This window comes from Hibiscus syriacus, unplaced genomic scaffold (assembly GCF_006381635.1).
Source record: "Hibiscus syriacus cultivar Baekdansim isolate YM2019G1 unplaced genomic scaffold, ASM638163v2 tig00000340_pilon, whole genome shotgun sequence".
NCBI lineage: Eukaryota > Viridiplantae > Streptophyta > Magnoliopsida > Malvales > Malvaceae > Hibiscus > Hibiscus syriacus.
The window spans coordinates 928,625-954,970 of record NW_024061783.1 but is presented as its reverse complement, the minus strand read 5'-3'; the positions used below and the strand labels follow the sequence as shown (position 1 = coordinate 954,970).

The window sequence follows — 26,346 nt, the reverse complement described above, 5'->3', positions numbered from 1 at the left end:
AAAAAATTCAATTTATAAAGTTTAGTGAGTAAATTGAAAAAAATTGAAATTACAATTAGTGAAACATGAAAGTAAAGTTTAGGTACCAAACATGTAATTTACCCTTACAATTTTAAAAGACAAAGCGACGATATTATAGTAAGTATCGATCATACACTTTGCATTAATTATACATTTTCATATAAATATCAAACTTATTCCATATTTATGTCAATTTCTTGGATAATACTCAAAAAATAAGAGAATATTGGGCAAAAAGTTTTCCCTTTTCTAAAAAGGGTAAATTACATTCACTACTGAACTTTATTATATCTCCTATTTCACTCACTGCACTCTAAATCCGTTCAATTTTCTTACTGAATTTAATACGATTAGCATTTTTGGTCACTTGGCCATTAAATGTTTAACGGTGCTAAAACGATGCAGTTTAAAAAAAATAAAATTTTCACCAAAATGATGTCGTTTTGTATCTATATAATAACTCATTTATAGTGTCGTTTAATGAGAAAATGCCGTTAAATTCAGTAAGAAAATTGAACGGATTTAAAGTACAGTGAGTTATAGGAAAGAGAGTAAAGTTCAGTGATGATAGGTGTAATTTACCCTTTCAAAAAAATTGAAGTTGGTAATTCCATTTCTTTCTGTGGAGTTAGCTCAGATCATTTAGGGTTACAAGTTTTAGTTCAGTGGTCACTCTCCTATATAAGCAATGCAATTCATGCTTCCTTAGACCACACTTCTCCATTATTTTTCTTTCGATCCATTGCCTTTTTCTTTGGTCGGTCCTTCAATCTTATTTATTTGGTTTTTTAGACCCTCAAAATCATCATTTACACCAAGTTTTCTGGGTTTTTTTTTAAATATTAATTGCCTTCTTTTGGAAAATAAGTGGGATTTTTTTAACTTCTTTGACAGTAGGTACTGTTTGTATTGTAGTTAGATGTAGTCCTAGTAATCTCCACCCACTTTGTTTTAAATTTTTATCAAATTTAATGGCATTAATTAGGTATCTCCAATGCATCTGTCCAGCTTTTCCAGTGCTATGTAATTCTGCATTTTCTGCTCATTTTATCCATAGCTTTGATATTTTCCCATTCATCTCTTCAAGTTTTTCTGTTTGAAGGAGCTTGAAAACAATGGCTGCAGTGTCCATTTGTGAGCGTTTGGGTGAATCTCTAGCTACTCATCCTCAGCTAGCAAGGTCTATCTTCTCGAGGTATAAGCCCTGCATGCCATGATCTTTCTTGGCGTGTTTTTGTTTGTGAATTTTGATTACGTTTGTTCATATGTGGTGATGCAGTATTGAAGGCCTCGGAAAGGGTATTCATAAGTCCCAGAAGCTGCTCTCGGTTCTCGAAAAGGAGGCCGGAAAAGAAGTGCTCGACGGGGTTGTCGTCGATGTCCTTAGGTCCACGCAGGTGACAATGGATAACCCTTTTTTTTTTTTCGGTTACGTTTTGGTTTGATGAGGATATTGGGATTTGATGCGCTTATGTTGGCTAATAGCAAGCTGTGGTGTCGTCTCCGTCGGTTGCGCTTGCGATTCGTTTGGCTCCCGGTGTTTGGGAGTACATTGCTGTGGATGTGCAAAAGCTCTTGGAAGAGATTGTTGATGGAACGTATGCAGCTTTAGGCCTCTTTTTATGTTTTAAGTTTTCGAGTTGTATCGAGTTTATGTCGAACAATGCTCGATGTTTACGATGTGTTTCAGCTCCGGTGGCGGCGAGTTCACGTTGGAATTGGACTTCGGTGCATTCAACAACTCTGTTTCTCGTCCAACTCTTTCCAAGTCCATTGGTAATGGCATGGAATTCCTCAATCGTCACCTTTCTTCCAAGCTGTTTCAAGACAAGAAGAACTTGAACTTGTTGCTTGAATTTCTCCAAATTCATTGCCAGAAGGGAAAGGTAAAATCGACTAATGATTCGTTGTTCGTTGCAGCTTTTAGTACATCGAAACTTAAAGAATCGTTCTCTGTTATGTCGCAGGGTGTGCTGTTGAACGAAGGAATTCGAGATGTGAACTCCCTGCAACATGCATTGAGGAAGGCTGAGGAGTATCTGAATTCCGTTCCATCAGATACCGCATACTCGATTTTCGAGAAAAGGTTCAAGGAGATCGGTTTGGAGAAGGGATGGGGAGGTAATGCCGAGCATGTTCTCGAGACGATCCTTCTTCTTCTGGATCTCCTGCAAGCACCGGATCCCGTCACACTCGAGACCTTCCTCGGAAAGATCCCATTGGTCACCAATGTTGTTATCATGACTCCTCATGGATACTTTGCTCAAGACAATGTCTTGGGGTACCCTGACACTGGTGGCCAGGTTGTTTACATCTTGGATCAAGTCCGCGCCTTGGAGGAAGAGTTGCCTCACTGATTCAAGCTGCAAGGACTCGACATTACCCCACGTATCCTGATCGTGAGTGTTCGAATGTTATATCGGTTTCGATTCTCGTTTTATCAGAATTTGTTTAACACTGTGTTTGATGCTTATTTTGGCTGTTTTTTTTTCCACCAGATCACTCGACTTCTCCCTGATGCCGTAGGAACAACTTGCGGTCAGCGTCTCGAGAAAGTTTATGGAACCAAGTATTCCGATATTCTTCGTGTACCCTTCAGAACCGAGAAGGGAATTGTACGTCAATGGATCTCGAGATTCGAAGTCTGGCCATACTTGGAAACTTACACCGAAGATGTTGCAGCTGAGATTACCAAAGAGTTCCAGGGCAAGCCTGATCTGATTATTGGAAACTACAGTGATGGAAACATTGTTGCCTCTTTGTTGGCACATAAGTTTGATGTAACACAGGTTTGTTGATGTCGAATTCATCGAATTAGTTCGATTTTTCCATATGGTCTAAGAACTTGTCCTTCGATGTTTTGTGCAGTGCACCATTGCTCACGCTCTCGAGAAGACGAAGTTCCCGGATTCGGACATCAACTGGAAACAGCTAGATGATAAGTATCACTTCTCTTGCCAGTTCACTGCTGACCTCATTGCAATGAACCAAACTGATTTTATAATCACCAGCACCTTCCAAGAGATTGCTGGAAGGTAACAAATGTCTCCCACTTTACCAATTTTAATGTCGGCACCTATTCGAGACGCTAACGACGTCGACGTCTCGTGATTTTCAGCAAGGACACTCTGGGCCAATATGAGAGTCACATAACTTTCACTCTTCCAGGTCTCTACCGTGTTGTTAATGGAATTGATGTGTTCGATCCTAAATTCAATATCGTCTCTCCCGGTGCTGATATGAGCATTTACTTCCCTTACACGGAAGAGAACCGGAGGTTGAAGCAGTTCCACCCGGATATCGAAGAGCTTCTTTACAGCCCTGTTGAGAATGCAGAGCACTTGTGAGTTTGTGCCTTGTTTTACACCCTTTTCACTATCTTATCTGCACAATGATGACAATATGTTTGATTGCTGTGTCACAGATGTGTCCTGAAAGATCAGAACAAGCCGATTCTGTTCACGATGGCACGGTTGGACCGTGTTAAGAACTTAACCGGACTCGTAGAGTTCTATGCCAAGAACAGCCGGCTGAGAGAACTCGTTAACTTGGTTGTAGTAGGTGGAGATAGGAGAAAGGAATCCAAGGACATAGAAGAGAAGGCTGAAATGAAGAAGATGTACGAACTCATCGAAAAATACGAGTTGAACGGACAATTCAGATGGATTTCAACCGAGTAAGAAACGGTGAACTCTACCGTTACATCTGTGACACCAAAGGCGCTTTCGTTCAGCCCGCAATATACGAGGCCTTCGGCTTGACCCGTCGTCGAAGCAATGACCTGTGGACTACCAACATTCGCGACTTGTTACAGCGGCCCTGCGGAGATCATCGTCCATGGCAAATCGGGGTTCAACATCGATCCTTACAAACCCGATTTGGCCGCCGAGACACTCGTCAATTTCTTCGAGAAATGCAAGGCCGATCCATCTCATTGGGATGAGATCTCAAAGGGAGGCCTGCAACGTATACAGGAGAAGTATACATGGCAGATTTACTCCGAGAAGCTATTGACTCTCACCAGCGTCTACGGCTTCTCCAAACATGTCCCGTACCTCGAACAACGCGGCCGCAAGCGATACATCGAGAAGTTGCACGCATTTCTGTATAAGAAGCAAGTACGTTATTCGAACTCTTCATTTTTTCTCTCTCGAAATATTCGAATCGAAGACTGTTTTCATTTTCTTCCAAATTTGCTAATGTGTGTGATGGTGTTCAGGTCAAGACTGTTCCTCTTGCTATTGAGTAAACAACAAGGGAAGGTTGCTTGGAAAGGAAGTCTTGGAATTTCAAAGGATCATTTTTTAAATGTTTAATTCCAGCTTGGACTAAAATGTCCCTCTCTGAATTTCTTCTCTGCTTTGGAATGTTTTGAACTTTGGGTTTTGTCCCATTTATTGCAATAAAGTCTGCTTATCTCTCTTTTATATGGTTATCCATGTTCTAATGTTATTTGGATGCAATTTTTTTAAATAATTATTAGTATTTGATTAATTGATCGGTAAATCCAAATCAAAAACTCATTACAAGATATTATATAATATGTACTTATGCGAATATAAATTAAATAAATTGTTTGTGATACTAAAACTAATAATATTTTTTAGGCTTAAGGGTATTATTTGTCTCTGTAATAGACCTAATTTATCATTTTCGTTTCTATCGTATTTACACATCAATTTAGCCCCAAAGTTGCATCATTTTATATCATACTCTTAACTTAAACCCTTAAACATAAACCTTAAGTTAAGATTTAGGGTTTATGATTTAAAGGTTATGAGTCATTGTTTAGATTTTATATTTTAGGGTTTTAAGTTAGGGGTAAAGTATAAAATAATACGATTAAGCTACTTCGAAAGTTAAATTGATGTGAAAATACAATAAGGACATAAGAAATAAATTAGGTTTACTTCAAATAAAAGTTATCATTTTGTCTATTTTTTTATAAAATTAAATGAAAAATAATAAAAAAATACTATTAATATTTAGTATTTTGGCTCTAATTATAAGTGTCTGATTGTTAAAGCTTAAAACGAAAAAGTGAAAAAAGAAGAAGAAATTTCTCTAATTAGAGACGATTTTGGTAATTATTGTGAAAAGAAATTTTATTTCTCTAAATAAATTTCTCATAATTATATTCCTTTATCTTTATAAAGACTGCATTTCACTATTTTAACTCTTCTATTAAGTGTGTATACCGTACTATTTTTTATTAATCGGTTTAAATCTTTCTTAAAGATTTGAAACTGTATTAGAGTTAAAATTATTAGATGGATTCGGTTCACCACATCAACTGTGATCTCAACCAATAACATTTTTTTATCTCGTTCTTTTTTCAGAGTAAATCTTCACCTCTTTTCTACTTGTAAATAAAGAGTGAGCGATTATTTAAAAATTATTTTAAGATTGTTTTTAAATCGGTGATAAATGATAACGGTAAAAAAGAAGTTGATAGATTTATGGAAACAAACCCCGGGAGGCTGAAAAGAGTTAAAAGCTCAAGAACTCAGCAGCTTGCCACAAAGACAACTATCAGTCCCCCATCCTCCAAACGCAACGTCGGTTTCATTTTCATGTATCGTCCGGCCACTGACGAAAAGTAAATAAAGAATCAAAGACCCGAGAACTCGGAAAAGGAGCTCTTCGGAAAGACGAAGATTAAAAGACCGGCCGATTGAAACTGAAAGCCCTATTAAGGAATTAAAGAGATGGATGATGAGCTCCCAGAAGAATCCCTGTTTTAACCGTAGACTATTTACTCTTTTTCTTGTAGGAGTATTAGTTTCTGACTTAGGTTCATGGGGGATTGGATCGGATTGGATTGCGAGCGAGGTTATCTTACATAAGAGTGCCACTACAACTGCCTTTCGACCCAACTGCTTCCATCACTGCAGTAGATTGACTCAGTGGAGCCATGGATGTCATTGGTTTGAGGAAACCGGGTAAAACTTTAATGGGAAAGCACATGTCCATCGTTTACCCACTGCACAAAACTATCGGGAAATTCCTCGGTTCCTTTCTGCTGCATTCCCTACATTACATTAATATATAACTCGGGTTAGCCATTATTTCGTGCTAGAGAAACACAGCTGCAGTTTTCATAATACATTGCAGAAATCGAATTGATCACAAAACCTTGATTCATATATGGTGCATTTTTTATGTGACAATCCATATTATATAATATAACCATTAAAGTATGATTCAAGAGCCTTCCACTGGAAATACAAGTACCAACCTTCATACTCGATCCGTATTCACTGGTAGATGGGGTTGTTTCTCCCAATACTCCATTGACAACATTCTCCGACGAAAGCCCTGGAGAGCTTTGAAGCAGCGATGACCTGCAGATATTTATGACGACCTCTGAAATGTAGTTTCCTCACATAGGTTATACAAAATTTATCCCTTTGTTCTATGGTGATTACAAAATCGAGAAATTATCTCTTAGCCGTAAAAATGCAAAAATCTCACAGAACAAACTGTGAAAGAGCAGTGCCTTTTTTTTGCATGCATGCATCAGTGTTGGGGGAAGTACAGGTTCAATTCCGAATAATAAGCAAGACAAACAAAGTGTACAAATGAAGAAGACCATATAGCAAGGTTTATGGTATGTTATCTGAACAACAGATGCTACCGTGGACTTAAAGCTTGAACTTCGGGGCATACATGAAATATAGAACAGGAAACCGTACCTCTCATACGGTTCTTCCTCGCATGAATTTCCAGAGGATGAAAGCCAGTCTAAGTCAACAAAGTTAGAGCAGTTCACTCCATCCCCATGTCCAGAAAAGAAAATTTGACCAGTTTCAAGATAGCGATCTCTTTGCACGTCTCCAAACAACTGCCTTCGAGGCATAGAGGGTGTACACCTGCGCAAAGAATTTGAAGATATATCAAAGGCGATCCGTTAATTACAGGAAACCATGAAGCATTAAGTTCCAACAGCTGATTCATACAGCAACACCTAACCAGTACTTAAAAGGGTATGAAAACACTGATAAAAAATGATTAGCTCAACAAAGCATATATAAAGATTCAATGATCATCCCATCTCATCTCCCAGCAGTTTATGGAGAATAGAAGGTTGTAGCCATTAGAAACCAATGACAATTCAAAGTAAACAATGTTCAACAACAGGAATGGAAAGCAAGTAACCTTGAATACGACATATCACTCTCACAAGTTGATATCTCGGGTGATGACTCTGAAAGGCCATTGCTTCCTTGTGATCGGTCAGGCAAAGTTGAATTGGTAAATTTCTCCTGCTTATCTTTTGTGGCTGGCATAGGTGACCCAGTTTGATGAAGAATGTTTCCATCAGAAAATGATCTTTTGAAAAATGACCTGAAAATTAAGGATCAGAAAGTGAAGCGATAAACAGAAATAATCAGATGACCGAATAAAAAGTCATATCAAAACAAAGAAGAAGATGCAAAAATCTAGTTTCCAGGCATTACCTACTTACTAAATTCATTGCACCAGATCAAGCATATGTAAAACTGTGAACAAGAGTCATATAGTTTATGATGAAATATGGAATCCTACATAACTGTTTGTTTTTCATTCTCACAAGTCCTAATGAACCCCACTCTAATGGCTTTCCACCACAACTCAGAAAAGCCCCCATAACCAGAATTTCCGAATTAACAAGAAAGCTTAACATTTAAAACAAGAAATTGCAGGAAGCATATTCACAGAGATGTGCTTCCGGAAAATAAAGAAAGGAAGATATTTATAGTGACTACTTTATGGCTTCAGGCATGAAGCTGAAGGTTATACTTGGGGAATTACCTTCCATCTTCGTCCACAATGGTCTCCCCATTTCTTCCCCTATAATGATGATTTGAACCCAACTCCCAAAGAGCAGGTTTACCAGCCTGGGGCTGGAAATGCCCAAGGAATCTGTAAAAGAATTATTACAAGAGTTGGTCAATATATTAACAATAACACATTTAAGAAATGAAATACGGATAATTATAAGAGAAATGTCAAATTGACTGAACTCCAAATAAAATATGAACGTTTTATTCCATTCAGTAGGATCAGGGATGTCTTAAGTCTTAACCCAAGAAAGGCCAACTACCTATATGCATCAAAGTTGTAGAACAACATGCTTTAAGACCATTCAGTGTCAAAGTGAGACGGACATCAATTTTCACCCTGGAAGTAACACAAACATGATACTGAAGCTTACACATTAATTGCATCTTGTTTCTCAGCATCCATATATGCATTGCTATAGTATCGTTGAAGTGTTCTAAAGAACTCCTGTGACTGGGTTGCGGCTCTCCACTGACCCCTTCTTTCAGAGAATATCTGCATGGTATAAAAGAACAGAAAATTAACAAACTGAGACAATTGTATCTATAACTAAATTTTGACAGGCCGCTGAAGCATGCTACTGGAATGAGTTAAGTAACAAGTATTCCCCTCTTCATTTATTTCTCAAAGAACAAATATTACAATCACAGATTGGAATACCTTATTGTGAGCTGCAGAACCCCCATATTGGTGTGCAAGTGTGTCACCCATTCTCTCATAGAAACACATTAAATTATCTGCCAACGGATCATTCAGATCTATCTTTGGGGTATCTCTAATCCCAATAGCATGAAGTTGATGCCCGAGAGCAGCCAATCCATATGCATACTGTGCAACGTTTGTGCGATCCAGACAGTCTATACAATTGGTCCTAAGCACCCCTCTTTGGAAAGTTGGAGGCTTGAGAGAATGATTTCCATTAGTACAATTGTTATATCCCGAACAATTCCTCTCCAATTTGTAAGCATCATCAGTAACATTGTTGCAATATCTCTGGGGTGATATGTCAATATCATTATCATACCTGTATCATTGTTTGAGAACAAAAATGCCATTTTCAACTCGTAGGAGATAAAAAACAGATATCTTTAATATTTACACCACAGCATCATTAAAGTCCCACCATATTACATTAATAATATATAGAAATCCATAATTCATAAAGCCAAGTGTCAACCTTATGCAAAAGTAAAAATTGTTGCAAATTCAAAATCCCTACTGATGATTGAGATTGTGATGGGTATCTATCTAGACTACATTCATTACTATGTTTTACAAAATGTCACATTTAAAAAAATTTCATATATGAAACCAGAAGTTATTAATGTGAAACACGTACTCTAAGGAAGACCAAGCCATGCACTCCTCGGGTCTCAAGGTTGAAGTGACCCGACAATAAAAGAAACCTGTTAGCATTAATGCATATGCAGCCACTTTGCCCAAAAGTAACAACACATTTGTCGCTTTGCTGGAAAAATGGAGTTTTTTATTGCTAGTTAGTAATCAAACTATAAAAATAAAAATGAATCAACCCAAAAGAGCAAGGAGAAATAAATATAAGGGGAAAGAAAGCATAATGCGCATTAGTTTGGGGACAAAATACAAGCTTTTGATATACCTCCGAGAATGTTTGTGTAGATCCCAGTGAAGGAACCTCAATCGATTCTCTTCTGAAAAATCTTTATTTATAACATCAATTGCATTTGCAAACTCTTGACGAAGAATTGACTCTCGAGGCTTCTTCTCTTGTGTCTGCTCATCACACAAAAGTCATAAGATACCGAACCTTATCAATAAATCTGTGATATTGCAGAGTTACATCAAAGTACCATGCTACCCCCCCCCCCTCTTTTGGACCAAATTTTAGGTTTTCTACACATGCACTATTTTAAAGAAATATACGAGTTTATGAAATAATGAAGATATACAGCCGAGAAACCTTAAAGAGGTACGGGGTGTATAATTAAATCACCTTAATCAAATTCAAAATAATTATAGGGTTGCCATATCTTTTGACGAGATTTTCAAAATGAAGTCTTGTTGCTTCATAATTTTTGTCCATTTTTGACACTGAAAAAAGAGAAAAAGGGTTAGTTTTTCTTTTCCCGAGCAAATGAAAAATGCCTGCAGCAGAACCTGAAGTACTCCCGGCAATTACGAGCACATACATATAATATCTGGTTTAAGATTCAAACGTGATGTTTCTTGTGACCAAAAGAGTGGAATTGAGCCTCGGTTCTGGACAACAGAAGTTATTTCTGCAGGAAGCCCATCAGGGACATCCTCGAAGACTATCTGTTCTGTTTCAACATCATTAGCTACTCTTCCTTTTTCATTTACCCCTCGTTTTAAATACCTAAATACAAAATCAAGTAGGATTTCATCTCACATAGCACTAGTGCTCTATAAAAATGAAAATAAGATTTTTTTCCCATTAATGCGGGAAAACTTTCTTACCTGGTGCCAGCATAGTGGCGGGATCGCCTGGCAATGAGCGTAAGTTTGAAATCCCTTCCAGCTACAGAAAGTGTGGCCTACATTCATATAGCCCAATGTCAAGCTATAAAGCTAACCATCCATCTTATAAGCACAACAGAAACTTAATAAAACATTAGCTGATAATAACTTCAAATGAGCACCATCCTTAACCTGCTTAAAGAAGCCATACACCAATGCAACTGTCCACAAAGTATTCTGGAGGTGTTTGCGGATCCCTCTAGTTAGGAACTCATTCCACACAAACATGGTCTCATTAAGAACCTGACTTGGCTCATTATTGCACATGTTCTTTTGAAGACTACGCATAACATGGTATGAATAACTGAAGAAGAAGTCCTTTGTCAGATCGACCGTGCACAGGAGCTTCTTGTATCTAAATTAAAAATGAAACAATGGATATCATATTAAAATTTATATGCATAACATGTAGCGGAAAAGTCACAATTTAAAAGTAAAAACAAAGGGGGCAAAATAGCATGCCAAAAATTTCTACTGATCACAGTACAGAACAGAACAGAAAATCTTTATGCAAGCATCCACGACTTCTTAGAAGTGGACCAAGTTTGTCAGCAAACAGAAAAGAAGAAGACCTATTCTCATCTTTAGCGTCCGCAATGTTTGAGTCAACAACTGAATTTGGAACAGGAATCATCTCACTCTTTGAAACCGCATATACATTATGACCGCGAATTGAGCCAATCTGCTCTCTTTTCGTAATAATGAGCATATAGTAAGGCCCCAAAAATTTAATAAACCCTAAAACATGGAACAAATCAGGTATTAGATTGGCATTTGAATAACATTAATAGTCCCCTAAAGTCATAATGTAATTCCAACATCCATACCAACAATGCCATAACAAATTGTAACAAATTTCAATCCTCCTGTGGATATATTTCCTTCATGTATTCGTCTCAACAACTCAGAGCATTCACTCTCTGAATACGTGGTAGAATCTTCACGAATGTTTAGCTCGGAAGGATCAAACCGGTCTATCTTTAACACTCTCCAATACGTTCTACTCTTGTCCCTTCCAATCATATAAAAGTTCTGCACACAAACACCAAAATGAAATCAGTTAAAACAAAATTCATTTTCCACTTAATTTAATAGTAGTTAAACATAAAAAAAAATCCATTCAAGTAAAATTAAATCCAAACTAAGCTGCTAACAACGTAAACTAATGAGATCAAAGCAAAGAAAGAAACACTAATACAAATAAACAAACAAATAGAAATGAAAGTGAAATTACCGATCGAGTTTCGTATAGTCTGAATTTCTGCATACACGTAGACGGTTGCAATTGGCAGGAGCTACCATTATCGTCAACATCATCGCAATCGCACCCTTTTGCATCGGATGATTCCATGGTAAGCTTCTTCTTTCTCGCTCCGTTTTCGATTTCTAGATTCAGATCTCCCCGAACCCCGGGCTCAGGGAATTTATCAAAAGAGCATGCACTTACAACCGAACTTTTCTCGCTTTTACTTCTCGTTGAGAGAAAAATTCATACCTTAATCCCGAATTATCTTATTCTTGCCAAATCGTAGTCGCTCCTCCTTTGCAGATAATAGAGCTTGGCTGCTTCAAATACAGCATTTCTTTGCAATCGGAAGAAGAAGAAAAAGAAGAAGAAGAAGAACGACGAGACACGAAACTCAGAGAAGCTGGCTATGGATGTTTGACCTTTTCTTCAATCCCTAGCTTCGATTATTTTCCCTTTCGCAGCCAAACAGTACAAATGCCAAACGCCGAATTACTTTGAAACAAATTGTTATCTTTCTCCAATCACGGCCGAGATTGAAGAGATTACAGAGATCGAAACGAAAATTAAACAATATTGTCTTTATTTATATAAAAAAAAAAGAAAAATAAATATTTTTTAGATAAAAAATTATAAAGGTAAACTACACATTTAGTACCTAAACTATCAGTTTTGATCTGTTTTAAAAACTAAACTTTTAATTTTTTCAAAATCATACATAATATTTAATTTTTTATTCATTTTAATACTCACTATTAAAAACTTAATATGTTTAATACCTAAACTATCAATTTTGGTCGTTTGAATACCTAAACTTTTAATTTTTTTAAAAACTTAATATTAAATAATGATGATGTGTTTAAATTATATAAGAAACGCGGACATAAATTAATTAGTTGAAAAATGAAAATTTGTGTGATAAATAAAAATTATCTATTTTTTTTACTAATTCAATACAAAAATGTAAAATAAAAATTTTTTAATGATCAAATATAAATTATATAATAAACAAATTCATGAAATAATTTATCGATCAATCGTCACATTTAAGTATCATAATTATCTTAAATTGAATTACATTAGTGACTCGCTAGCCTTTTAGGGTGTTTTAAATTTTGATCAAAATTTGATAAAAAAAACAATTGTGAGTCTCGTATTAAACATTTTACAATAGGACTCTCCAACCCATAAAATAAATCCAATGTGACCTTTGGCCAACGTTTTTTCGTCGTTAACCGTTACGGTGGTGGTGTGACAATTCACGGTATTGACATGGTGATCCATGATGCTGACATGGCAGTCTATCTGTCATATTTGAGTTCTCAATTTATCTCACTTGTCATGTAACTGTTTGAATTTATAATCTTTAAAGAACACACTATTATTTTACTATTCATATCATTCGATAAATGTAATATATAATTGGAGTCGGATCAAAATAAATACGAACAAATATGAATCTAAACGCTTCAAGTTACAATTTAGTCCTTAATCAGATTTCGTTAAAATAATTATTTGGGATAAGCTAATGGTAATGAATGATTAGGTTGGATTTGATAAGAATTAATAAGCAATAAAAAGGGGTTAAGAAAAGGTGGTGAAGGCAAGTTCGCTTTTAGCAAAGCTTGTGTGCTTTCCTTTGGACTTGCAAGATTTGGTAAGAAGAGAAGGAAATTAAATAAAAAGTGTGACGTAATCACCGGATGCATGTGACTCGGACTCCTCGCTCACTTCACCTGGACTCAAAATTAGAGATGGGCACGAGGCCCGAATTCAACGAGTTTTAATTTGACCTAATTTGATCGAGTTAGATTTTTAAAAAAAAAAAATAGGTTCGGGTCATTTTTTTAATATGATGTTCAGGTCGGGTTGGGTTCGGGGTTATGATGAAAAATATCCGACCCGACCCGAAAAATATATAATTTTACCTTATATGTTTATGAATAGTTAAAATAATACCCCTTTATATATATTTTTTTCCCAATTAATTCATTGTTTTTATTGAATAAAAATAATTTTTTTATTATTTCACGTCGAGTGGAATTTTTAAGTTATATATCAAGTTGGGTCAGGTCGGGTGAAAATTTGTTATAGGGTTGGGTCGGGTGGACCAAAAACCTGACCTAACCCGACCTATGCCCATCCATACTCAAAATGCCCCCTTTTGATTTTGACTCATTTTCTTTTTTAGATGTATAATCAAAATCTGGTTATATTTTATGGGTAAATCACTTGTTTAAACTATCAGTTTTAGTCTATTTTAATATCTAAATTTTTAATTTTTTTAAAACTATACCTTTTGTTTCATTTTAATATATCGTTCAAAATTTAACGTTAAGTTTTGAAAAAAATTAAAAATTTAAGTACTGAAATGGATTAAAACTAATAGTTTATGTACTAAACTCGTTAAATTTTTAACGGCAGATACTAAAATGAAACGAAAACTGAACTTTAGAATATAGTTTTGAAAAAAAATTGAAAGTTTAAATATTAAAATAGACTAAAACTTATAGTTTAGACAATAAATATGTATCACGTGACCTAAAGTAATGCTTTGACATATACCACATTATCTAAGATGATGACATGACATATACAATATCATTCGAGATGATGACATGACATGTACCACATTGATTATAATAAACTACAACAGAAGTAGAAACGTGATTACCTTCGTGTAATAAAAAAGGATGAAGATGACAACATATAGTGTAAGGGGGCATCTGTTTTAACTGATGATTATCCCAAATCAACAAAGAATGTGTTCAAGACTATCCTAACAAAAGCCATTCCAATGTTTTCCTGATTCTCCCACTTGTTTTTGTTCATCAGCCAACCCCCTCTACGGTACAGTATAAACATCCACGGAATACTCGAGTTCCTCGGGCCGGTATCGACGTTTTGTTCGTTTAGAAACTGAAAAAAGAATGGCTATGGACAACAAGCCACTTCAGCATCTCCTCATGATGCTCGCGATGTTTCGGCCGATGTCTTCTTTTGCTTGCTCAGACACCGGGAAATCTCCGATGTACATGTCGAAGAAAGCCCCTGGCATACAGCCGATGTTAGAACCCCTACCGTTTAGAGTGTTGAGGAATGTAGGAGCAAAGGGCTTTTACTTACTGCATAAATCCTTGCTATGGACAGCTCCAATCTGGTTACCTCCAACTGCAATATACGACCGAGGAGGTGTAATTCGTGCAATATTTTCCAAGAGCAGAACACTGATTTTCTATTGAACAAGAAAGAAACTTACTTCTGGTGATTAGTTGTCCATCAGCCGTCCTTTGGAAGTCGATTATCGTTCCCTGCAATATCCGATAGAGTTAAGTCGACTTGCTACGACATTGGATTGGATAGAAAAATAGAGATGAAACACGAAGGGGATTTACCGGAGGCAATGAAATATCTTGAGTGAAGTAGGAACCGAATGTACTGAGGCAACGATAATCCGTGTTGGGATTTGTCTGGTAGAAGTCGAGAGATTTGTTAGAAGTCCAGCACACCTAGAAAAGCAAATAAAGGGAGGAAGACGGGGAAAGAGGGACGTAAATTGCTTACCTTTACTAAACGCGCACGAAGCGATTTTTCGAATGCACTGCAACATGCGCAGTTAGAGCCATATAAAGGGGGCATGCAATTAGACCATCAAGTTCACAAAATTTTGAAGGGTGAAAGAAATGGGGGCAAAGAACTTACTCTCTAACTGTATTGACTTTCATTCCATTGCAGTTTACCACTAGCCTAACAGTCATACCGATATCCTCCCTGAACGCTCGAATAAAACGAGATTCGTAAGAAAATAGACAAAGAAAAGACATAAAAAACTTCTATGAATGTTCTGAATCCTTAAAAAAGCCTTGATTGGTATTTTTTAAGAAGCAAAATTTATAATTTACCGTCCCTTCAGCATGAAAATTCTTAAATACCTAAGAAGATCCTGATAAAAATCATCGTTTTTGTTCAGTTCACCGACTGGAATAGATGCGTACTTTGCACCCAATTTCCGGCAAACGGAGTACGGATGAATATCTATAAGGGGAAACGGAGAATCAAGCACGAGTTGTTGAAGCACATCATTAATAACACGAGGTAGGAGGAATGGAGCAAAATCCACAAGTACTTACAAAAACCAAATGCATACACCTTCACAGTCTTAATTTTGATTATCTTCATCGTTCTCGATCCAGTTCCAACAAGAACCTATAAGCATAGAGACATTGCTCAAGTTATTGCACAAAGAACCCAGAACTGCCAACATGTCAAAAAAAAAAAGACCAGATAATGTTAGAAACCAATGCATGTTCCCACTGTGACATTCAAGTTTGACCGAATAACGTTTTGCAATACAAATCTCACGGCTAACCATGAAAAGCTTTAAAATCAATTAGTTTACATTTTCAATAAAGGCGCTTATAAGGCATCTATCCAACTGCGGGAAGTAAATGGCATATTGCAGATGAATAAAACAGAAATGTCCCCAGTATTTTACCTCAGAAGCTAAGCTGGAACTATATTGTGTTTCTAATATGTTATCCAAGATTGTCGGGAACTCAATGCTGGTTTTGGATTCTACAGCATGTCGTCTCCAGTTCAAATCTAGAAAAGATAGACTGCCACATCCTTGACCAACTTCACAAGGCTTTCGGTCTATGTATTCTGGCATTTGAACTTCTGCGTTATCGAGAGGAACAGCTATCACCTTTGAAGATCTGATCACATGAAATCAGATACCTTAATCAATGAGAAACCATGTCACTAGACAAACACAATGTAATTTGTGAGATAAAAAAACGTTACAAGTTGTCTAATGGTGGTATCAAAGCAGCAGCTAATGACAGTAAAGGAATGCGTTGGAGTGCTTCTACTTCTCCAAAGAAGTTTCTCATTGCATAACTCGAAATTTTACCAATAAAAAGCGGGGCGGCTTGTAAGCCTCTTGAATCGGAAGCGAAGCAGAATCCAGAAATATTGTTCTTACAGGACGCAATGTGTTTAACCAGAGCTGAAGACTCGCAACTACCACGCTGGTTACCAGATGATATGTCCCTACTCAGCTTCGAAGTTGACATGGTAGAGAACCAGAACAGAACAACCCCTGTAAACTTCGACATGCAACTAAAAGCTCCTTGAAATGCAGGACTACCGGGCACATACAATTGTTTGGAATGGTGCAAAGAGTTGTCAACAAACGAACTAAACTGCGAAAACAAATCAACTCCGAAACCACTAGAAACAAAGGTCTCAGCTGGAAAAATATGAGGAGACCCTCCATCTAAATCCATGAAAAACAACCAATTATTCGGCATACTTTCAAAGTCAGCTAAATGCCCAATTCAGATACCTTTAACCTTTTTTTTCTCTCTGAATTGAGCAAATTGGGTGATCAAATTTACCACCCAATTCCAAAAAAAAAAAATGCACCTGCAAAGAAAAAAATGATGATCCAATTAGAACACAACATGATACATTAAAGAAAACCAAAGAATACAATCAGCAACTAAAACTACTCTTCGATTAAAATAATCATAACAATAGTAAAAGTTTACAAAATCAAAACAGAAGCTAATCCAGCAATGCTAATTCTACATTCATCCTATGCAAACCAAAACAAAAACTGAAATAATTCAAAATACCTGCCTTACAAGAAACCATCATTTGAATTTATTGAGATAACAACAACGGTTCAAAACAGGGAAAAGTTTAACGAGCTTAACCCAGAAACTTCCGAGTATAAATAAGTACAAAATGCAAAGAAAACGAAACGTACCCGGAACTACGAGGAAGAGAACACGCGTGTAGACATCAAGAGATTCAAGTTACCCACGAGAGAAGTTAGGGTTCTTCTCAAATTTTCTCCTCTGAAATCCTTTTGGTGTGAGAAAAACGAGATTTTTTATTTGATCCGAGGGAGCAAGGAATATGCTTGCTGGGGATGTTAGAAGGAAAGCAAAAGCGAGGAAGATCACAGTGACGATAGAAAGCAATTTGTATTTTGGAAGGGCAAAAATGGAAAAAAAACTTTCCTATTATTTCTTTATTTTTGACTTTTTGGTGACTCTGACGATTTTGGCCCCACTCCGTCGTAACAAGAAAAACGGTCAAACTCTGTTAAACCGACGGTTCCAACTTTCGTCGTTAATGTTTATCAATAAATTCACGGGTAAAGTACAATAATAGTCCTCTGACTATAGAAAATTACTTTGTTGAGTCCATGGACTATTGAATGTTACAAAATAGTCACTCAACTATTTATTATGTTCCAAACTTGTCCTTTTCCATTAAAAAATAGTGGTTGTCTAAGCTATAGGTTAACATGATGACCGAGATATGATAGTCGTTTGGGTTTCTAGGATCAAATTTTATCATATCACAGTCAGCAGTTTAATGTTCAGCTCAAAATACAGTCTAAAAAAAGGACAATTTCAAAATATAATGAATAGTCGAGTGATCATTTTGTACGTTTTAATACTCAAGTAACTCAACAAAGTAATACTCTATAGTCAAAGGACTACTTTGTAACTTTTAATAATCAAATGAGTTAGTATCCTATATTTGAAGGATCATTTGGGTACTTTACCCTAAATTCATGTAGGGTATAATTATACATGATCGTTTATTACAGCTAAAAGATTTCGTTAGAATATAATCGTAAATCTTTTGTTAGACGTTTTATTTTTGGAAGAAGAATGGGAAATGATATAATTAACTTTTTTTAAATTTTATAATTCAAATATGTTTGAACATTATAATATAATTACATGAATGGTCCTCCAACTATAAGGTGTTGCTTTATTGAGTCAACCGACTATTAAAAGTTATAAAATGGTTCTCTGACTATAGTACATTATTTTTAAGTCTCTTAACTATTAAAAGTTATAAAATGGTCACCCAATTATTCATTGTATTCCAAACTTGTCCATTTTCGTTAAAAAATTAATGGCAATTTGAGTTGGACGTTAACATGTTAACTGAGATATGATATAATACGATTCCACAATCTCAAACGATTATCATATCTCAATCAATAGGTTAATGTCCAACTCAAACTACCATCAATTTTTATCGAAAAAGGACGAGTTTGGACCACAATAAATAATCAGGTGACTATTTTGTAACTTTTAATAGTCGGAGGACTCAATAAAGTAATACACTGTAGTCAGGGACCATCTATGTATTTTACCCTTAAAATTAAATGTGTGTTATGTACCTCTTTGTGGGCGTACATGCATGGATGGATCGAGGTGATGACACATCCATCTCCCTGAAAATTTAAAATTATTATATATTTTAAATTTTTATGTATTTTTTATTAATAATCGGTTTTTTCCTTCTTAAAATTTTATAAATTTAAATTCGGTCTCCTAAAATTTAAAAAAATTAAATTCATTTTTTAATATAAAATCACGTATATATCCCTACTATTATACGTGCCGTGATGTGGAAAGGTGGGTGTTTTGGCAATTCGGTGGCTTACAGTTGTTGTTTTGATACTATGAATAAATACCAGATGCGAATACGAATGGAAGTATACGCATTGCTTGTATGTGACCGACTTTTACGACCAAATGCACCACCTAAACTTCGGATTGTTTTTGCCCATTGCGACATGTGTCACTGTCCACTATTACGGCCCCATAAATTCTATGGGTAAATTACAATTTCGGTACTGAACTTTATCATTTCACGCATTGTGTTTTAAATATTTTCAATTTTCTCATTAAACTTAATGCACTAGATTTTTTTTTATCACTCATTCGTTTTCGCACTAAGTTATAAATGAGTTTTTATATAGGTACAAAATGATGTCGTCCAGTGAGAAAATTGATAATTTTTAAAATTCAGTGAACATAATAGGAGAAAGAATAAAGTTTAGTGATAAAAATTATAGTTTACTCAAATTTAAGTTATAATTTATTTGTTTTATTAATTTAAGACCATTATAAAACAATATATGTTTAAAAGAAATTTAATCATTGATAAAGTATATATATATCTTGCTAGTTACTCGAATTCGAGATATCTAAAAACATAACATTCTCTTTTATTAGTGTGATCGTTTGATAGTTTTATAATTTAGGTTTTAAATCACTAAAATTAACATTATTCTTTGTGAATGTGTCCATGAAAGATAACTATTTTTGGCCCAAGCGGTGGTGGGCGGTGGCCGGAAAGGCCATTGACGGTTGTTTCCTATAAACCCACGAAACCCCATGTGACAATTCCCACCAAAATGGACAGCAAACAGGACAACAACTGCGTAAATTTGCTCAACTATATATTTCAAAGGAATAAGTGTCTGTTTTAGAATATAATATATATAAACCTGATAAAATTCACTTAGATTGTATAAAAATTAGAATAATATTAGTATATATAATTGTAATTTTAACAATTTATTTAGATTCATTTAATAACTATACTTTTGTGTAAAATTGATTAATTTTCAAATTTTAATATATTTTATTAATTATCTAATTTTGTAATCTCAAAAATTCGTAATTCCATTTTTTTTTTTACTTTTATTGTTTGGGTTTCGTTAATGGTGTAAAAGGTTGGCCTTTTTGGCCCAATACGGCAGGCCCAAAAAATAGAGAAATAAAGCACCTTGACTTTTAATTTGGGATCTACAACATTTGCTACAGTACATATAATTCGTCATCTCAATGTGTCGAGTTTCAATAAAAATATTTTTTTCAAACTTTTTACTCTTGATGTGAGAAAATTAATAAAAAAATATATTTTATTGAAATTCGTCACTTCGAGGTGACGAATTCCTTAAATATTGTAACAAATATCGTAGATCTCCAATTAAAATTGTAGGTGCCATGTTTTCCTAACTTTTCCCCTTTATGCCCTATTAGGCCTAAAAAACTTAAAAAGTTGGGTTGGTCCAATATGTATGGGCCTGAAATAGAGCATAAGGGAGACTTGAAAAGAAAAGGAGTAAATTGTAACATTGTAGATTGTTAAGGTTCGGATTGGGATAACATTATTATCAAAGAAGTCTTATTGATCCTTTCAAAGTATAATGAATGATCCCCGGACTATAGAATACTGCTTTATTAAGTTCGACGACTATTGTTATAAGATTATCCTTTGATTATTGAGTGTTGCTTTGTTAAGTCCATCGACTATTAAAAGTTACAAAATGGTCACCCAACTATTCACTATGTTATAAACTCGCCCTTTTCCTTGAAAATCGACAGTATTTTGAGCTAAGTGTTAACTTATTGACTGAAATATGATAAAATTTAATCCCAAAATCAAACGACTATCATATCCCGGTCATCATGTTAACGTCCAACTTAGACAACCGTCAATTTTTTAACAGAAAATGATGAGTTTATAACATAATAAATAGTCAAATGATCATTATGTAATTTTTAATAATCGAAATACTTAACAAAACAACATTCTAAAATCGAAGCACCATGTTATAACTTTTAATAATCAAAGAAATTAATAAAGCAATATCCTATAGTCGATGAACCACTCATGTCTTCACCCTGATTTTAATAAAGTGAATCAAATAATACTTAAAATGGCATACTATTATAAAACTTGGAATCAAAAGGTTTGCATAAATTATAATCTTAAAACCTCACATAATAAATTTACAATAATAATGGGAGTTGATGATCAGCCACAGAGGAAGTCTTTGACAATTTTGTTGAACTGGGCTGAGTCCTCTATCTGGGGCACATGAGCTGTGTTTTCTATTATTTCCAGCCTTGTCTTCTTCCCTAGAAGCCTGCCATTTCCCAGTTAATTTAATCAAAATAAATAAATAAATTATGTGTTTAGTATATAAATTATTGATTTTAATACTTAAACTTTTAGTTATTTCAAAATCATACCTAAAGTTTAGTTTTTGTTTCATTTTAGTAACCCGTTGTTAGTTCAAAATTTAATGTTGTGTTTTGAAAAGATTGAAAGTCTATGTATTAAAACAAACCAAAACTTATAGTGTAGGTACTAAATGTGTTAAGTTTTTAACAGTGAGATACTAAAATGAAAAGAAAACTAAATGTTAGGCATGATTTTGAAAAAAAATTAAAAGTTTAGGTACTAAAACTGATAGTTTAGGTACTAAATGCGTAATTTATCCAAAACTTTTAAAGATCTAATGAGTGAGACCAAGTGAAGGATGTAATGAGCTTACTCTTGGAGTTCATGAGCCAATTTCAATGGGAAAATCTGGTCTCTGTCTCCCCAAACTATAAGCACGTTCTAATCGACAGCGAAAGAGAGTATATTAAACTCTTGATACTATGTTACTTAAATTCAGATATGACATTAATATCTATGTGAAGTACACAAATAGTCCTCTGATAGGATGATATTTCGTTGATTCTCTCGATTATTAAAAGTTACAAAATGATCATTTGATTATAGAAGGTTGAGTCATTCGACTATTAAAAATTACAACTGATCACCTAACTATTCATTATATTTCAAACTCCGTCATTTTCCGTTAAAAAAATGGCAATCATCTAAACTAGCCGTTATCATGCTGATTGAGATATAGTAACAGTTCGAGATTCCGAAATCAGATTTCATCATATCCAACCAGCAGGTTAACGTCCAGCTCGGACTGCCGTTAAGTTTTTAACGGAAAATGACAAATTTGAAACATAATAAATAGTCGGTGACCATTTTTTTAATTTATAATATTCGATGGACTCAACAAAACAACATACTATAACCGAGAGACCATTTTATAAATTTTAATAGTCAGAGGACAATTTGTATACTCGAACACAATAAAAATATCTATACCTGTTGAAGTGGAGTTAGCTTGAATGGCTCATCGGCGGCCGCAAGGGTAACTCCCTTTAAAAGTTCCAATTTCTCTCGTCTGTTCTCCGAGTACAATTGCTGCATTTTGCATGAAATTAACTATACACTATAGTTTGAAGTAAGAACATGACAACATTAGGTAACGGATCCATTAAGGATTCAGAGTGAGCACGTGTTTACCTTAAAATTTGGATTTTATTCGAATAATTATCTATTTTAATAGTCATACCCACCTAAATTTTTATCTGTGGCAATACCATATAACAATTTTACATGATTAATATATATGTATTTCCACCTTAAACAATATTTTTAGATCCGACGTTCGTTATCTTTGTAATTGACACAGACATTATTCCACTTAACAAAACCCACAAAATAGAAAGAAAAAGAAGAGGAAGTATGGATGCCAGTTGAATACCAGTTCAGCTGATATTAATTTTATTTGGATAGAGTATATTGAGGTTGACGAGTTAAGCTCAAATGATTGATTTGATCAATCAACTTTCAAAAGTTATAAAACAGTCATTAAATTTTATTGAAACCGTTACAAATATGATAATTCAAGTAAGGGAAAACTATGCATTTAGTATCTAAACTATCAGTTTTTGTATGTTTTAGTATCTAGACTTTGATTTTCTCCAAAACCATGCCTAACATTTCGTTTTTGTTTCATTTTAGTACCCGTCGTTAAAATTTAACACGTTTAGTACATAAACTATCAATTTCGGTCCGTTTTAGCACCTAAACTTTCAATTTTTGTTCAAAACTTAACGTTAAATTTTGAACGGGGTACTAAAATAAATTTTATGTATGGTTTTGAAAAAAAATTAAAAAGTTTAGATACTAAAATAAATTAAAATTAATAGTTTGGACACTAAATGTGTAATTTACTCTTAAATATTTTTAACTTTTACATCTAATATAACGTTAATATTTGATAAATTTAATTATTATTTTGTAACTCTTGAAAGTTCAGTGATCAAGATGATCATTTCAACATGTATTAGTGACTCTAATGTACTTTACCCTGATTTTTGAGTAGAGCACACCAAGGTCACTAAACTATGCTTAAATAGTATTTTGGCCACTAAATTTCCTAAAGTTAATATTCATTAACTTATTGAACTATTATAAAATGATCATTAAATTTTATCTAATAATTACAGAATAATCATTAAATTTATCAAATGTTCACACTTATTATAACGTTGTAGTTAATTTGGTACCAATTTGGTAATTTTAGTAATCACTTTGTAACTTATAAAGTTTAGAGATCAAAATAATAATTTAAACATGATTCATTTGTCTTTATATTTTTAGTCTTATTTTTTTGTGTTGAATAATTATATCAAGGGTAAATTACATATTTAGTATCTAAGTTATCAGTTTTAGTCCGTTTTAGCACCTAAACTTTTAATTTTTCACAACTATGACTAAAGTTTATTTTTATTTCATTTTGGTATCCGCCTTTAAAACTTAATGCATTTAGTACTAAAATATCAATTTTGGCCCGTTTTAGTACCTAATCTTTTAAATTTTTTCAAAACTTAACGTTAAATTTTGAACATAATACTAAAATGAAACAAAAACTAAAGTTTAGATATTAAAATAGATAAAAAAAACTTATGGTTTATATACTAATCCCATAATTTAATATTTATATCAATTAGACCCTTTAATATGAAGTAAAGTTTTCTCAAGTCATTTAGTATTGGGAGGTCAAAATAAAAAGAATAAAATTTAGGAGACAAAAGCTAAACATCTAACTATTAGAGGGTTATATTATGAAAAATATACTTACGTTGACGATGTTGTTCCAGAAAAAATTAGGGATCATATTGAAACGCCATGAAACAGCCAAACGGCTTAAAGTCCTTATCTGAGTAGCCGTCTCCGGCAGCATGATCTCCTCGATATTCTCAACGTTAGCTCTCTCGAGCAACGCCGTGTTATCCGCCTTCCGCATGTTGACACCGGAGCTGGCGATCACCACTTTCTCCACCGTGTCCGGCCACAGTTTCGCCATATGGTAAGCCACGAACCCACCGTAGCTCGTCCCCATGACGTGATACTTCTTCACCCCGAGCTTCTCCATTAACTTAGCCATCGAAATAGCCTGAAACACCTCCGACCTCTCCTTCGACTTCGTCGTGGAACCGCCGAAGAAGACCAGGTCGGGGACGTAGACGTCGAAGTAGGAGGCGAAGAACTGGACCTGTCGACGCCATTGCCAGATGGCGCTGGGACCGAACCCATGGAGCAAAAACAAGGCCGGTTTTCGTGGTGTTTGGTCGGGTTTCGGGGACCATAAGTGGACGGTGGTGTTGCCGTAGTCGATGTCGATGGATTTTGAAGTGAGGCCGGCTGCCGTCAGGCTACGGCGGAGATAGATTCCGTACAAGGAGACGATGCTGAGAAAAGAGGGTGCCATGGCGGAGGAAAAAAATAGGGTTTCGATTTTCAAAGCTTGGCCATGAAAAGAGGTACAAGAAGCAGGGAGGTGAGTTGGTTTTGACTCGTGTAACTCGCTATTATACGAAAGCTCGACTTTCTTGGAGGAAAATTCAACGATTACGGACAGTAAACTAAATATAATTTATATCTTTTCGTAATTTAATAGGACTAAAATTTACTTTATTTTTTATAATAAGAGTCATGTAATATATTAAAAATATATTTTTTATTAAATAGAAGATAGAAAAATAAAATATATAAACAAAAAGGTATTATTCAAAAATAAAAAATATTTTTTTAAATCAACTAATATCGTATAAATGATTAAATCCCCGATTTATTATAAATAAAATAGTCATATTTTTTTACTATTTATAAATAAAATTTATAATTTTGTAGATTTTTCATTTTCAGAATCAAATTATAATTTTGTCCTTAATGCATAGGCTCCACTCAATTATCTATTTATATTTTATTTTAATAATTTAATATTAACATCCTTATAAATATTTTTTCACTTAATAATTTATTTTAATTACTTAAAAGTAAATAAAATTCATAATTTATATATTAAAATATTATTAGTGAGTTTATTATAAAGTATATATTTTAGTATAAATATATTTTTATCCATATTTTTTATATTTTATGTATCATAGTATTAAAAAATATAAATATAATTTTATTTTATATTTTAAATTAGAATATAATGTCTATAATTGATATTTTATATTTTCAAACTCAATTTTTAACAATAATCTTAAATTATTAAATTTTAAATTACACATTTACCAATGAATGTTGTTTCAAGTGAAAAATAACTTGATTCCCCTTAAACATGTCTCTAGTCCGAGTATTTGTGAATGTAGAAAATCTTCATCGAGAGACTTATCCACCAAAACTAGATGTGTAATTCGGATCACCCGGAAATAATCAAGATGGTAACAAAATATTATTAAATTTTATTCTTAATCAATACTTTTAAAAATTATTTTTCATAACACTTTTAAAAAATATTTTTTTTAAAAAATATGATCAAACTAACCTTTAGGGTGTGTTTGGTTGGGGGATTGTGAGATTCCCATGGGAATAGAATCCACATTCCCCCGTTTGATTGGCCGATAATGTCATTTTTGGTAATCTTACATTACTAATAGTTGATTTTTTGAGATATATTTCCGCGAATGTCATTACCTCCCTTTCCTTAAGTATTGTGAGATTTCCGACGTTTTAGACTAAAATGCCCTTAAATTTTTTTTTCTTTCAAAAATATCCTTATTCTGTCATTGAATAATAAAAATTCTACGAAGGTTAAATTACAAATTTATCCTTAAACTATTTTAGATTTACAGAAAAAATCTATAATTAAAATTTTATATGAAGTTCAGGGGTTAAAATAAAATTTTACCCTTTCATTAAACCTTTTTATATTTTCAATTTTGTAAAAAAAATTATATAAATTTTATGAATTTAAT

The 26,346-nt window shown here is 34.1% G+C and overlaps 3 protein-coding genes and 1 pseudogene across 5 annotated transcripts; 1 reads left to right on the top strand and 3 right to left on the bottom strand.

The window, feature by feature from the left end:
• The first annotated feature begins 1,136 nt into the window (after positions 1-1,136).
• LOC120181989 lies at positions 1,137-4,270 on the top strand (annotated as a pseudogene).
• A 1,666-nt stretch (positions 4,271-5,936) lies between these two features.
• On the bottom strand, positions 5,937-11,811 carry LOC120201134 (phosphoinositide phosphatase SAC3-like). The gene is made up of 16 exons (XM_039201801.1): positions 11,597-11,811; positions 11,190-11,394; positions 10,935-11,100; positions 10,495-10,717; positions 10,303-10,379; positions 10,014-10,201; positions 9,818-9,915; positions 9,464-9,597; positions 9,185-9,313; positions 8,506-8,869; positions 8,219-8,340; positions 7,816-7,926; positions 7,180-7,368; positions 6,717-6,893; positions 6,260-6,365; positions 5,937-6,052 (listed from the first exon to the last, which is right to left on the bottom strand). The coding sequence occupies exons 1-16, from the start codon at positions 11,711-11,713 to the stop codon at positions 5,972-5,974; spliced, it is 2,487 nt and encodes an 828-aa protein (XP_039057732.1). The 5' UTR covers positions 11,714-11,811; the 3' UTR covers positions 5,937-5,971.
• Positions 10,451-24,906, bottom strand: LOC120201152 (2-hydroxy-6-oxononadienedioate/2-hydroxy-6-oxononatrienedioate hydrolase 1-like). 3 transcript variants are annotated; one of them, XM_039201828.1, is made up of 5 exons: positions 24,219-24,906; positions 22,394-22,492; positions 21,777-21,844; positions 21,220-21,365; positions 10,451-10,460 (listed from the first exon to the last, which is right to left on the bottom strand). In XM_039201828.1, exons 1-4 carry the CDS (start codon positions 24,846-24,848, stop codon positions 21,254-21,256), a joined length of 909 nt encoding a protein of 302 aa, XP_039057759.1. In that variant the 5' UTR covers positions 24,849-24,906; the 3' UTR covers positions 10,451-10,460; positions 21,220-21,253. The 3 variants fall into 3 exon arrangements, with proteins under 3 accessions (XP_039057759.1, XP_039057752.1, XP_039057763.1); XM_039201821.1 differs by lacking the exon at positions 10,451-10,460 and having other exon boundaries at positions 21,196-21,365; XM_039201832.1 differs by lacking the exons at positions 10,451-10,460; positions 21,777-21,844 and having other exon boundaries at positions 21,196-21,365.
• LOC120201144 (fatty-acid-binding protein 2-like) lies at positions 14,401-16,989 on the bottom strand. The gene is made up of 10 exons (XM_039201810.1): positions 16,412-16,989; positions 16,104-16,323; positions 15,739-15,814; positions 15,541-15,643; positions 15,311-15,379; positions 15,173-15,209; positions 15,004-15,078; positions 14,868-14,919; positions 14,735-14,779; positions 14,401-14,659 (listed from the first exon to the last, which is right to left on the bottom strand). Exons 1-10 carry the CDS (start codon positions 16,918-16,920, stop codon positions 14,562-14,564), a joined length of 1,284 nt encoding a protein of 427 aa, XP_039057741.1. The 5' UTR covers positions 16,921-16,989; the 3' UTR covers positions 14,401-14,561.
• Positions 24,907-26,346: the final 1,440 nt, after the last annotated feature.